General features: G+C 44.5%; 1 protein-coding gene across 1 annotated transcript in view; it reads left to right on the forward strand.

Annotated features, from left to right (window-relative positions):
• Positions 1-15,215, forward strand: part of ERAP1 (endoplasmic reticulum aminopeptidase 1) — a 1,476,217-nt gene that overhangs the window by 309,999 nt on the left and 1,151,003 nt on the right. Inside the window, exon 5 of the mRNA XM_044064113.1 lies at positions 5,148-5,268. Coding sequence (XP_043920048.1) covers positions 5,148-5,268 — 121 coding nt within the window. The remainder of the gene's footprint in view (positions 1-5,147; positions 5,269-15,215) is intronic.

A 15,215-nucleotide genomic window follows, 5' to 3' on the forward strand; every position in this document is an offset into this window, starting at 1 on the left:
GGCGGAGTTCGCCCAGCATTATTTTGGCAAAAAATTTAACTATATTATGTCGTCGGATACTCCGACTCCAGTTTTGTCTAAAAAGCGCAAGGATAAGGACCGACACACGAGGTCCGCAGCCTCTACTGACACCACGCCAAAGCCGACTACAGGTGGTCCGGTTCTCAGCGAGGCGCCTACGCAGCCCCTGACTACCGACGACACTTGTGCCCGAGGTCGCAGGCTCCTCGGCCCACACCCCGACTACAGATACCGAAGCCACTCTTGGTGGTGAATCTCAAAATGTGGACAGGTCTACCTCCTCTCAAGGTGTCTTCAGACCTTCCTCTTCTTTTTCCATCAAGGCTTTCACTAAGTCTAAAGCAGCCATACATTCTAAGAGACAAGCTACACAGGGCCCATCTCCAGGCCCCATGCCTAAAAAATAGATGCTTAAAATGGCTGAGGATTTAATTACTCTTATCAGGGGTTCTCAACCCCCGGACAAAGGCCCAGAGTGGAGGAAGAATCCCCCTCCTCTGATCAGGGCTCCATTATATCAGAGCACTCTGATGAACAGGAACATTCTTACTCCCCTTTTGAAGACTCTGATGCAGAGGAGTCCATTCCCTCTGTTTCCCCCCCAGAGGATTACTCATTTCGGGAAACTTTGCATACCTTAAGGGAACACTTCCACTGGGAAGGCCAAGATTATTCAGATTCCAAGAAAAGGCTTAGGGAATTTCTCTTGCTACCTCAGCACAGGCCTCTGGCTATACCTCCTGTCTTGGACATACTAGATGATGTGTACTCGGAGGCCTGCCTTAACCCGGATTCTCTACCTCCAGCCCCAGTCAAGCCTGACAGGTACTACCGGGTTCCTGACTCACACCAATTTCTATACAAAAGCCATGCTGCTGACCCAGAAACTATCTCACAGGGCCCCAAGCGAATTAAGGCCTCCACTGCTAAAAATCCATTACCTTCCGAGAGAGATTCCAGATCCTTAGAAAGGTGGGGAAAAAAGGTATATACCTCGGTCACCTTAACCATGAGGGCATTAAACTGCCAGTTCCATATGCTAAAGTACCAACAGTTTCTGTTATCACAATTGAGAAGTAAAATGTCACAACCTGAACAACCAGACTTGAAGGAGTTGCAGGATTTGATGCATAGTGCAGAACAAGTGGGTAGACATACCTTACAATGTGGTTTTGATGCTCTAGAGGCCTCATGTAGAGCTGCTGTTACAGGATCAGTCATACGTAGACATGCCTGGCTCAAGGAACAAACCTTACCAGATCATGTCAAAGCTAAATTACTAGATGCCCCTCTACAAAAGGATGTATTATTTGGTGCTAATGCTGAGGAGGTATTAAGGAAAATGGAGGAAAAGGCTAAATCAATGCAAACAGTGAAAGATTTTCTACAGGTACAACCCCCACGTTTCAGTAGAAATTGGCCTTCCAAAAATTGGTCCTTTCCAGCCACGGACAGACCCCAAAGAGGTAGATACAGGCGCCCGAGGGGCAAAGGGCAATCCCAAGGATTGTTTAGAGGCAGACAATGGCAAGCTCCTACACAAAGAGGTGGTGAGGATAATTCACAGCCATTCAGAAAGCAAACCCAATGACTTTCCCCTTTGCATGCCAAGCAAGGCTCAAATAGCAGCACCCTTAGGTGGAAAACTGGCATTATTTTCAAAAAATTGGCATATTGTTACAAAAGACAAATGGATCCTGGACATTATAACAGAGGCTACAGATTCCATTTTCACACCCTTCCAAAAATGAGAGGCATGCCAAACCTGCCACACAATCAAAGGGCAGAGGCACAAAGATAAATTTCAGATCTCATAGACATGAAAGCTATTCAAGAGGTACCTACTCACGAACAAGGTCAAGGTTTTTATTCCAGACTATTCCTGGTGCCAAGGAAGGGAAAAGATTGGAGACCTATTTTGGACCTATCCATCCTAAACACATTTTTACTCGTACCAAAATTCAAGATGCTTACTTTACAGCAGCTTCTTCCCATGCTGGGCAAGGAGTCTTGGCTGGTAACATTGGACCTCAAGGAGGCATACCTGCATGTCCCAATCAGACAAAATTGCAGAAGATACCTCAGATTTCTTGCAGGTTCAACCCATTATCAATTCTCTGCATTGCCCTTTGGCTTATCTACTGCGCCCAGAGTATTCACGAAATGCCTGGCATCAGTAATTGCCTACTGCAGACTTCAGGGGATACAAATATACCCCTATTTGGACGACTGCCTGATCCAAGCGGACAGCAAGCACATACTTCTGAAACATCTGGCTTATGTAATAATGTTGTTGAATTCTCTGGGATACACAGTCAACAAAAAAAAATCAAGGCTAAAACCCTCTCGGCAAATAATTTTCCTGGGTGCCAACTTGGACACAAACATCCAGATGGCCTACCTGACGCCAGAGAAGCAGGGGCAACTAACTCAATACTTCAGAGCACTAGCAAATCTCACCAGGCTGACTGCAAGGAAAATCCTGCAGGCTCTGGGATTCATGGAATCTTGCATCTTACTAATCCCATGTGCAAAGCTGCATATGAGGAAACTTCAATGGTACCTGAAAAACCTATGGTCTCAACACAGCCACAGTTTGGAAACAATAATACCACTAATTCCATGTCTTCAAAAGGAATTTCTGTGGTGGGCTCAAGCATGCCAAACAAACACAGGTCTCCCATTCAGCAAGCCTCAAGCAAATCAAGTCATCACAACAGACGCCTCGGACTACGCCTGGGGGGCGCACATGACAGATCGGTGCATTCAGGGCAAATGGTCCCAAAAGAAAAGCACCTTCACATCAATCAAAAGGAAATGCTAGCAGTAATAAATGCTATTATAGCTTTCAAAGACCTTCTGCAACCAGGTCAACTATTGATAAGGACGGACAACACCACAGTAATGTGGCACATAAACAAACAGGGAGGAACCCATTCATACCCCCTATGCAGACTGGCCATGTCACTTTGGAACATGGCTCTGGACTTACAAATCGAACTTCAAGCACAGTACTTGCCAGGCAAGGAAAACACGCTGGCAGACAACCTAAGCAGAAATATGACAGATCCACACGAATGGAAGTTGCATCCTCAAGTTTTTACAGAGATAATTCAAGCATGGCGAAGGCCAGTCATAGATATCTTAGCCTCCCACAAAATCACCAATTGACAAAATTCTGCTCAAGGATTTTTCATCCAAAGGCCTGGAGAGTGGACGCTCTCTTTCAGTTGGACATCAGTGACAGTTTATGCCTTCCCACCTCTTCCTTTGCTGCCCAAAGTTCTATTAAAAACCAGAGCAGACAGACCCAAGATGATTCTCATTGCTCCAGACTGGCCAAGACAACACTGGTACCCACTCCTGAGGAGCCTGACGCATTCCCCACCATGGACCCTGCCTCTAATACCTCTTCTTCTGACTCAGCACAGCTTCAAAACTCTTCACAGTCAGCTAAAAACACTCAATCTAGCCGCATGGAAGATTCCTTAGCATCACAACAAACCCTACTCTCCAAGGAGGTGCAGGATGTCATTTTGGAGGCCAGAAGGCCGTCTACTAGAAAAGCTTACTCCGCAAAATGGAAACGGTTTTGTGTCTGGAATGAGAAAAAGGGTCAGGATCTTGGAAAACTGAATTTACCTCAAATATTACAGTAGCTAGCTGAGCTGCTAAGCAGTGGACTTTCATTCTCCTCCATCAAAATCCATGCCTCAGCCATTTCTGCAGAATACAACACTGATCCACCTTTATTCTCTCACCCCCTCTTAAGACAGTTCCTCAGAGGGGCTAAGAATCTAAAACCCCCAAGGAAACAACCAATACCTGCTTGGGATCTCAATTTCATTCTAGAAAAGCTGACCTTGCCTCCTTTTGAGCCAGCTGCCTCAACAGATTTGCAATATTTGTCCTGGAAAACAGCTTTCCTTCTGGCTATTACCTCAGCTCGTAGGGTATCGGAACTACAAGCTGTCATGGCTGTGCAGCCTTTTATCATCTTCCATCAGGACAGAGTTTCCTTACGAACCAACCCGTCCTTTATGCCAAACGTGGTATCCAGGGTAGCTTTGAATCAGGCTATACACTTACCTACCTTTTATCCTAATCCTCAAAACAAAGGGGAGAGATTACTACATTCCTTGGACATCCACAGACAACTGCGTTACTATTTGGACAGAACAAAGCCTTTCAGAAAATCAGAACAGCTCTTTGTGTCCTATGCTATAGGAGCTCAAGGGAAGCCAATTTCCAAACAGACTATCTCAAAATGGATAGCCCACTGCATACGCTTTTGTTATTCTTCTCGTGGTAAATCTGTGCCTACAGGCATCAGATCTCACTCCACAAGGGCCACGGCTACCTCTGCAGCTTTTCTCAGAGGAGTTCCTACCAAAGATATTTTGGAAGCAGCCACTTGGAGTTCTGTGCATACCTTCTCCAAGCACTACCACCTTCCATTATACTCCAAATCTAGAGCGGGCTTTGCCACTGCAGTCTTGCAGGGCATTCTGGCTCCTCCTAGTTCCACCTAGTGCCTACCACCCCTTTCTTAGCTTTGGGATTCTACCCATCTGTTATGACTGCAGCTGTATGCACGATGAACATATTACAGTTTTGTACCTACCATAAATATAGATGTTCGAGTGCTAATACAGCTGCAGTCCAGGTTTCCCTCCCTCCTTCCCCTCTTGGGACAGGCCTATTGGCTAACACCTCCTCATACAACCTGATTGGGGTATTCATTCATGATGTATTTGCTTGCACTATTGTATTTTGATTATATGGCATTGCTTTATTACACAAATGTATGTATTGCCTTCCTTCTGGGGGCACCTGACATCTGAGGCAAAAAAAACTGAAGAAAATGGCGTCGGCTGGATCTTTTATACCCCTGTCGCACTGACGTCAGGGAAGAAGCGACGACAACCGACGCTGGACCTAGACTTTGGAATTCGGCCGACCGAGGACCCGCCTAACGGCAGGAGAACCCGTCTGTTATGACTGCAGCTGTATTAGCACTCGAACATCTACATTTATGGTAGGTACAAAACTGTACTTTGTCTTTAGTAAAACAGAATCTGATGGATGATTTCTAGACTTAATGCAATACTTTTTCTTTATTATAGATCTCAGTATATACTGTACCCGAGAAGATAGAGCAAGCAGATTTTGCTTTGGAAGCAGCAGTGAAACTTCTAGATTTCTATGAAGACTATTTCAACATTTCATACCCACTTCCTAAACAAGGTTAACAAAGTTCTTTTGAAATTTGGATTCATTAATTAAAGTATGTAGTAAGTCTTTACAGGGCACACATATTGAACTCTACTGTACATTAATAATAGCCAAGACTTCCAATAAAATTGTTCTTTTGCAGTTAGTGAGTTTAAGAAAATCAGTGGCGTTAAGTTTGGTGTGGCCAGTGTAGATCATTTGGGTGTATTTTACATAGCCACTGTAGCTAGATAGCACGTGCATATAAGTTACTGAACACGTGCAAGATCAGTGCCATTTTGTATAGTCAGCGTGAATGCAGGCATGAATGGAGATGCACATGCAAGTGTGTTTGAAGTAATAAGTCAGTCAGTTAGCTTAAGTATATGTTCCGGTTACAGCTCCTGATGCATTTATGTACAATAAACAACTTGAACTCCTCACAGTGCCTCAGTGTCTCATTTGATACACGAGACATGCAACATGGTCTCAGAATGGGATCAGAAGTTGAAGCTACTTACAAACCATGAGGCACACAGTTAGAAGTGGAGAAATATACAGGAGTCAACTTGCAAACAGGTCAGCGGTTATTCAAAGGTACTTAAACTCATTTAAATGATTTTTCAGTTGCCGAATAAGTGGTGAAGCATTGAAAACATTCAAAGTAATTACCGAAATAAACAAAATGACAGAAATTGTGAAATTCTTATAAAAGTATTCAAAATAATTGCAGAAGTGTTCAAAATAATTTCCAAAGTGTTTACAATGTACAAAAAGACTAAAACAACAGCATTTGTTCGCAATGCACTACTTTTTCACATTAACTAAAACTTTTCGAAGTATCCTAAGTTTCTGGAATGTTCACAGTGATTGACTTTTTTATACAACTTTCTTACCATTAGAAATAGTCCTTTTTTCTGGTTTATTGTTAATTTTTAGTCTTGTTTTTCTCTGTTAGCTAGTGTTTTATTAAAGCTTTCCTCCCCTTCCTTGTAGAACTCGTTTAACTTAGAGAGTTCTCCCCCTCCCCCCCTTATCCTCTTCTTGTCAGGTTAGCCGTTTAGGTTAGAGGCTTTCCTTCTACCTTTCTTTCTTAGGCTAGCCATTTAAGTTAGAGGCTTTCCTAAAAAAAAAAAAAAAAAACCCTTAGTATTAGTCTGCTAGTATAGTGTTTTTTTGTAGACTGTATTTGCTAGATAGTTTTTGTTGTAGGTATTTCTAGTGTTCTTTTGGTCAGAATGTCAAAAGAATCCAAAGTTTTTGGATTCAAGAAGTGTGACTCATGCTGTCAGAAAATGTCTCTGACAGATGGGCACACTTCTTGCGTCTATTGTTTAGGCACAGTGCACCTGCAGGACTCTTGTTCTATCTGCCATGCATTTAGCCCAAGAGTTCTGCAGGAGCATAAAAATAAGCTTAATCTTAGGGGTCTTTTAAAGCCCCAGGATTCACCGGCCAAGACTCAGCCTGTGAAATCCCCTAAATCTTCCAAGCCGTCGGCTCTAAGTTCGGAGCCGTCCTTGGTTCAGATTACGCCTTCTACTTCGGTTCCGGCTGGTACCGATGAGGCTCCCTCCCCATCGGCTCCATCAGGATCTTCGGAGCCGTCTTGGAGCCACAAGAGGCAAAGGTCCCCTTTCTTGGAATCAGTTAATTCAGCTCCACTGTCTCCCCTGCTTCAGAGCGAGCGCAGTCACCGATCTTCTCACTCCTCTTGGTCCTCCAGGCTGTCGGATCACGATGTGGAGATAGTGGTCAGTAGGTTGCTGAAATCGCAGGCACTTGCCAAGATGTTGTCCAGCCCTCCTCAACAGGTGTCTGCTCCGTCCACTTCTATCGATGTTCCTCCTCCAACTCCATTGAGTTCGGAGCCGGAGTTCGTTGGGGTTCGAGTAGTGGAACCGTCGGCTCCAATAACGCTATCTCCTTTGGTTCCGTCGTCAGCTCCGATTCCCTCGATGGTGCCATCCATCGAGGGATCTGGGCGCCGGGGCTGCCTCGTCTGCTCTGAGGGGGCGAGTGGCATAGGACCCTTGTCATACCCTGTTCTCCCTCTCGGAGCTTCGGCGCAGGTGAGCTTGGCTCCATCAGCCTCGGAGCCGTCTCCCTCGGTGCGGAGAAAGATTCCGATTTCTTCGGAACCGGAGCTTTCTCTGCATTGTGGCAGGGACGCCTTTGAGGTCATGAGGAGTGTGCTGGCCACTGAGTCAGCTCCACTGTGGGCCCCACCGGCTCCATCCTCTGTAGTGCCTATGCCAACCTCTGCTCCTCCTCCAGACCCCAAGCGTAGGGAACCGGCACTCCAGGACACCCCATTGGGTATTTCCTCTTCTTCCGAGGCCTCCCCTTATCATTCAGAGGAGCCCCCAAGTAAGAAGAAGTGCAAGAGGAAGCACATTGACTCCCCCGAGTCTGTCACTTCTGATACAGACTTAGATGATTTGGAAGGGTTCCCGAGATCCCCCTCTGAAGATGTTTCCTTCTCGGACATCCTAGAAATGTTTAAGCAGAGGGGGAACTGGAATCCCCTAGCCCCTACCGAGGATGAGTCTGTATTTCTGGATGCGTTCCGTTCCCGACCTTCCACCTCCTGGGTTTCTCCACCTTTCGATCCACTTATAGCAGTGGTGGCTCGAAAGGCTTGGTCAGCTCTGGATACAGTGGAACCAACTCCGAGGAGACCTGGCAAGTTCATCTCAGCACCCCATGATAAGCAGTTCCTTACCAAAGGTGTCCCTGTTGATGCCATGGTGGTGGCAGCAGCCACCAAAAAAGAGTTAGTGGAGACCTCTTCGTCTGTCCATCCTCCTAACAAGGAGTCTAGGACTATGGACAGATATGGGAAGTGAATGTTTGCTTCAGCGACCTTCTCTATGAGGTCACTGAACTACTTGTGCCATTTTACACGGCTTCAGAGGGATCTCCTTAAAGAGCTAGGAGATACCCTTCAAGATCCATCAGCTCAGGGGGCTCAAGCTAAAGTAGCTTCCCAGCTGGCGACTCTTAATTCTATAGTCAACTCCTCCATGAGGCTCATTTCTTATGCAGCCAATGGTGCGAGTAGAGCCACAGGTACGGGTGTAGCCCTTAGGAGGCATGCATGGATGCAGCTGTGAAATTTTGTGGAACCTTTCAAGCGTCGTTCACCAACACCCCCTTTGATGGGTCCTTTCTTTTTGGACCACAGGTGAAAGACACTTTGACTAGGTGTGAGCAAGAAGGCAAGACTCTCTCTGCCGTGGGAGTCCGGTTTTCCACTCCTTTTAGACCATATCCCAAAGGTCAGAAGAGTGGAAAAATGTGGTTCCGAAAATCCCAAGGAGACTTGCCTGACACACGTAGCGATTTTTCCTCCAGGGGCAGAGGGGGAAACAATAACAACAGATGCCGCCCTCGTGGCAGAGGGGGTCCGCACAACCAGGGCAACAGAGAATCCTTCTCTGATAAGCCCTTTCAGCATCCCTGAAGGGTTGCCCGGCTGCTCACCGCTGGAGGCAGTCGGGGGAAGACTTTCACTGTACCCAGAAGCCTTGCAAAATTTAATGCAAGACAAATGGGGTACGGTCCATTATATCCGAGGTTACAAAATTCCCTTCTGTCAACCCCCCTTGCAGTCAAGGAAACCCCTTCCAGATGTTCCACCCAATCTGAAGGACCAAGCAGTCATAGAAGTTTCAAAACTGCTAGAAAAAAAGAGTCATCCAGGAAGTCCCGGCAGACCAGCATGGATCCAGAACTTACTCAAGATTCATTTTGGTACCAAAAAAGACAGGGGACTGGAGACCAATTCTGGATCTCAGCAGGCTAATCAGGTCTGTACAAAGAACAAAGTTTTGGATGGTCACGCTACAGTCCATTCTACCCTTTCTGGGTCAGGACAATTGGATGTGCTCGATAGATATTCAGGACGCGTACTACCATATCAAGATGGACAGGCGTTCCAGGAGATTTCTTCGCTTCCGGCTGGGAGCCAGTCATTACCAGTTCAGAGCTCTGCCCTTTGGTCTCACCACAGCCCCCAGGGTGTTCACCAAATGTATGGCAGTGGTCATGGCTCACCTGAGACGTCAAGGATTCCAGGTGTTTCCATACATAGACGACTGGTTCCTCACTGCTACTACCAGGCATCAACTTCTGCAGGCCAGGGACTACACAATCACAATCTGCTCCCAGCTAGGCATTACAATAAATTTTGAAAAATCTGCCTTGTTGCCCTGTCAGTCGATCACCTACATAGGAGCAGACTTAAACACAAGGAACATGTTCGCAAGACTACCGCTAGACAGGGTGTCTACAATTCGTCAGCAGGTACAAATTCTTATGCAAAGCAAAAGAATCCAAGTCAAGTTCGTCCTTCAAACTCTGGGTTCCATGGCAGCAGCCATTCTTTTAATCCCACTGGCCCGCTTTCACATGAGGATCCTTCAGTGGCTTCTGTTCACACAGTAGTCTTTCCAACAGCTGCCCATATCCCACATGATTATGATTACGGAAGCATGCAAAAGGCACCTTTCCTAGTGGATGGTCTCCCCACTAGTGACTCAGGGCAGACCCTTTATTCAGCCCCCTCCGGTAGCCACAGTGACCACAGACGCCTCCCTGATAGGGTGGGGGGGGTCATTATCAGGGCAGGACAGTCCAAGGCACTTGGCAGCCTCACGAGTACCATCTGCACATAAACGTCCTAGAAATGAGAGTCGTGCTCCTAGCGTTGCAAGCCCTTCAGGAATCTCTTCCTTCTGGGACCATTGCAATTCAAACAGACAACATGTCAGTGGTGTGGTACATCAACAAGCAGGGCGGAACCAGGTCCTACCCCCTGTGCCGAGAAGCACTCAGACTGTGGCAGTGGGCAATTTCCTCCCAGCGTTTTCTGATTGCGACACACATCCCTGGGAGGTCAAACGTCATAGCGGACAGGCTCAGCAGAGCTATTCTCATGCCTCACGAGTGGTCTCTGAATCAGGAAGTTGCGGATCTTATTTTCCACAAATGGGGACAGCCCTGCTGCGATCTTTTTGCCACCCCCTTCAACTGCAAATGCAGCAGCTGTTTCTCCCTTCTTCCGCTTCCAGGTCACTCACCCAGAGACGCTCTAGTCCACGATTGGCCTCAGGGACTTCTTTATGCCTTTCCTCCATTTCCCTGATTCCAAAACTCATACAGAAAGCAATATCTTTGGGTTGCAAATTGATCCTCATTGCCCCCTACTGGCCTCGACAGATATGGTTCCTGTTCCTGCACCATTACCTTCTCGATCTGCCCTGATTCCAGACCTACTGATTCATCAATCAGGCGGGTTGCATCAATCCCTCCAAACACTCCAGCTCACAGCTTGGTTGCTCCACTTCCAACCATAGCCAGGCTTCCCAGCATTTCCCCGGCTGTACGTGAGATTATTGTCTCCTCTCACAAGTCCACAACCAGAAAAACTTATGCTAGTAAATGGAAACGTTTTTCCTGTTGAGCAGAGGCTAGGAACGTAGATCCCTTTTCAGCCCCAGTACACGAAATTCTGGAGTTCCTAGCACAACTTTTTCATTCCGGGTCCGCTTCTGCTACAATCTGGGTTCAATTAGCGTCCATTTCTAACTTTCATGTTGGTTTGTCAAATTAAAACATTATGTCTCATAAGCTCTGTAAAGCTTTTTTGAAAGGGACTACTCTCCTTAGGCCTCCAGTGAGAGATCCCCCTCCTCCTTGGGACCTTAACTTGGTACTAACTTCCTTAACTCTGCCCCCCTTTGAACCAGCAGTGTCCTGCTCCATTAAGTTTCTGTCTTGGAAGACACTCTTTCCGGTAGCTATTACTTCAGCCAGATGCGTCTCTGAACTTCAGGCACTATGTGTTCGTCCTCCATACTTGGTTTTTCATAAAGACAGGGTTGCTCTGAGGACTAATCCTTCATTTCTTTTGAAAGTCTGCTCAGAAAATAATTTAAACCAATCAATAGACCTTCCTGCATTTTTCCCTAACCACACCAACAAGGCAGAGTACAAATTACACCAATTGGACGTTCATAGACAATTGCGTTTTTATCTGCACAGGACTAAGGAAATAAGGAAATCTGACCAACTATTCCTTTCCTATGCTCTAGGTAAACAAGGTCTCCAAGTTTCCAAGGTGACCTTATCCAGGTGGTTGTCTCACACTATTACCTTCATCTATCAATTAAGGAACAAAGAGTTACCTATTAAACCGAAAGGTCATTCTATTAGGGCCTTGGCCACCTCTGTAGCCTTCCAATCTAGGTTGCCCATGGATTCTATCTGTGCAGCTGCTACGTGGGCAAATCCTCATACCTTAATTTCTCATTACAAGCTAGATATAGTCTCCAGGAGCAGAGCTGACTTTGGTTCCACTGTTCTGAAGAGTCTGTTCCAATGAGCCACCCAGGATTGTAGGTGCTAGGGACGCTGTCCCAACCAGCAAGAATGAAGGCGAGATAGACAACTTAACATAAAGAAGTTATGTACCTACCATAATGTTCCATGTTAGTTGTCTTCATCTCGCTTCTTCTTCACCCTCCGTCCCCATGTCCTATTGGACCAAGAGGAATTCTGGTTTCACTGGCTGAGTGTTCTCTGGTTTGTTTCCTCTACTGACTTAGAGAGTATGACAGGTATTCTCAACCTATTTGTTTGGACAGGTTTATTCTCTGGCTATGTCTGGGGATAGCTATTTCAAACGAGATCTGGATAGCTATCGCTAGGCATCATGGGATAAGGGCTAGCCTCAAGCCAGTAAACAGCTCTCGAGCTATAGAAGATGGCCAACCAGCAAGAAAGAAGGCGAGATGAAGACAACTAACATGGAACATTGTGGTAGGTACATAACTTCTTTTTGTTTATGGTGGTGAAGAGATTCAGATGGATGGCGCTGTAGTTCTCACATGCCATTTTGCTGGAAATAGCTATGACTTGCAGTTTTACATAGTCAAAAGACACATGCAGTCATTGTTAGGCCTCAAAGACAGTTTGAGAATGGGACTGATTTCATTTAATAAAGAGGTCCACCATATAAGTATGAACAACAACAACGATAGTTTTACACAGAATATTTTTAGTGAATATGCTGATATTTTCACAGACGAGCTTGGTAAACTTCCAGTCACATATTCCATGAAGTTAAACCATGAAGTAAGCACAGCTGTCAGGCCAGCAAGGAAGGTTCCAGTAGCAACGTGGAGCAAAGTAAAAGTAGAACTTGACAAAATGGTGAATTTGGGTGTCATTACTCCAGTAAAAGAACCGACTGAATGGGTATTTTCCATGGTCGTAGCCCGTAAGAAAAGCTCAGATGATATTTGAATATGTCTTGATCCAAGAGATTGAAACAAACACTTAAAAATCCTCATCATCTGTTGCGCACAGTACAAGAATTAGCTGCTATGATGCTAAATGCCACAGTTTTTTCAGTCTTAGATGGAAAAAGTTCATTTTGGCAAATTTTGCTGGATCACAAATCTTCATTGTTAACCATTTCCAGTACAGCATTTGGTAGATACAGATTTTTGAGAATGCCATTTGAGATAAATTCTGCCAATGAAGTATTTCAACATGTGATGGAACACCTTTTTCTGGTTATACACATGCTATTATAGTAGATGACATTATTATAGGGGCAACGGTGAAGTCGAACATAATAGAAACTTCAGGAAAGTTCTAGACTGTGTCCGTGAAGTAAATCTTAAACTGAATCCTCAGAATTGCAAATTCAAACTGAAAGAGGTTACTTACATGGGACATCTGTTTACCAGTTCTGGCTTACAGCCAGATCCATCTAAGCAAGCTGCAATTCTTGAGATACCAGTTCCAGAAAACGTCACATCTTTACAACATTTTCTTGGTATGATCAACTATTTAGGAAAGCTACTCCAAGACCTAAGTGAGCTTTCAGCACCATTACATGAGTTGACATGCAAAAATGTAAACTGGTCCTGGCTGGGACAACACCAAAAACATTTGACATTCTGAAACAGAAAATTGCCAGTCCACCCACAATGAGATATTAAGATGTTCACAAACCTGTAACTCTTTTGTGTGAGCCTTCAAAGTATGGTCTTGGTGCAGCATGTCTTCAAGAAAGCATACCAGTAGCCTATACATCTAGAACTATAACCAAAACTGAGATGCAGTATGTACAAATTGAAAAAGAGCTTTTGGCAGTAGTGGTCGCATGTTTGAAGTTCAGTGATTATATTTATGGCAAACCTATCCAAATAGAGACTGATCACCAACCTCTAGTGACATTTCTGAAAAAGCCAATACATACAGCCCCAGTATGCTTGCAACGCATGATGTTAAAATTGCGAAAACACAATTTCAATATTGTCTATGCAAAAGGCAAATTTCTGTACCTTACTGATGCTTTGTCAAAGCACCCAGACAAACAACAGTACAGCATGACAATGAGAAAGCAGGCTTTGAAGTCATGGAAGTCAGAAAGTTTTCCTCATTACACCTTGATGAACTCAGAAATCATACAGGTTCAAACCCAATTCTCTAGAAGCTAAAAAACGTTATCAGTCAAGGATGGCCAGCAAGAGAAACAAGTTTACCACTTGACATACAGAAGTATTTTCGGATTCCTATGAGTACAACAAAAACGCATTATGTCGGATGCGTTTTCGTTGACACATGTAGAGCGAACAAACAAAACAGCAAAGCAGCTGTTCAGTGAATTCTTTCCCTGGGAAAGAAGTCGCTTGACCACTTTGTTGTTTTGCTGTGTTCTGAAGTGTAGTGTGGTCCCTTGTCCGGTATAGCTCCCGAGGGTGCAACAGTTACTGACCTTAGGGTTAGGGTGCAGGTTAAGGTAAGTGCATATGTATGAAAGCGTTTACTGTTTTATATTTTGTGTTAGATGTATGGTTGAATTACGTGTGTATGTGTTTTCAGTTGTTTACTTTTGTTTTGGGAGGGTAGAATTAGGGTTAAGGTAAGTGTGTTTGTGTTTGGAGCTGTTTATGTAAATGTGCGAGAGTTACTGACCTTAGGGTTAGAGTGCGGGTTAAGGTAAGTGCATATGGTTTAAAGTGTTTACTGTTTTTTTTCGTTAAATGTATGGATGGGTTATGTGCATATGTGTATTTAGTTGTTTACTGGTTTTTGGGGGGATATAATTAGGATTGGGTATGTGTGTATGTGTTTGGAAGTGTGTAATGTTTTTTTTTTTGCAGGGGTTGGAACAGCAATTTCTTTCCCTAGGACAGAAATCGCTGTTCTGTGGATTCGACATTTTCAGCTTTCGCTGAAAATGTGTCAGTGTGCCATCGTTCGCTGTTTTAAGCGTTCGATGTTGCAATATAGACCCGTATTTTCCTTATAGAGACGAGCTCATGATAGAAGATGGAATCATCATGAAAGGTCCTAAAGTGGTAATTCCTACAGCATTACAACAGGAATATATCAAAATTTTGCATTGTGGTCACCTGGGTACTGATTCTACCAAAAGAAGGGCAAAAGGCATAGTATTTTGGCCTTCTATGTTAAAAGATATATAAAAAGAAACTCTAGTATGTTCAGTTTGCAATAGTATTAAATCACACCAACAAAAAGAACCACTTCAGTTAAACCAGATTCCTGAATTACCATGGTTGACAGTTGCTACTGATATTTTCAAATGAAATGGTCAACATTACTTAGTGTTAGTAGACTCTTATTCAAATTGGTTTGAAATGGACCTTCTTCCTAACGTAACATCCAGCACTCTCATTACAAAGTTGAAGAGACATTTTCTGTTCAGGGTAGTCCGCACAAAGTCATATCTGACAATGGTGCACAGTCTGCAAGTCAGCAGTTCAAGAATTTTGTTGAGTCTTGGAACTTTGTCCGTGTTGCTAGTAGTCCTGAGTTTCCACTGTCCAATGGATTAGCTGAGCGTGCGGCTTAAAGTGCAATATATTTGGAGAAATCCAAGAAAGATGGTACCAATGTTTTTCTTAACCAATTAATCTCAGAAACATTCCTCGAGACAA

The sequence above is a fragment of the Protopterus annectens genome, chromosome 2.part2, assembly GCF_019279795.1.
Source record: "Protopterus annectens isolate FY-2018-M chromosome 2.part2, PAN1.0, whole genome shotgun sequence".
Taxonomy (NCBI): domain Eukaryota; kingdom Metazoa; phylum Chordata; order Ceratodontiformes; family Protopteridae; genus Protopterus; species Protopterus annectens.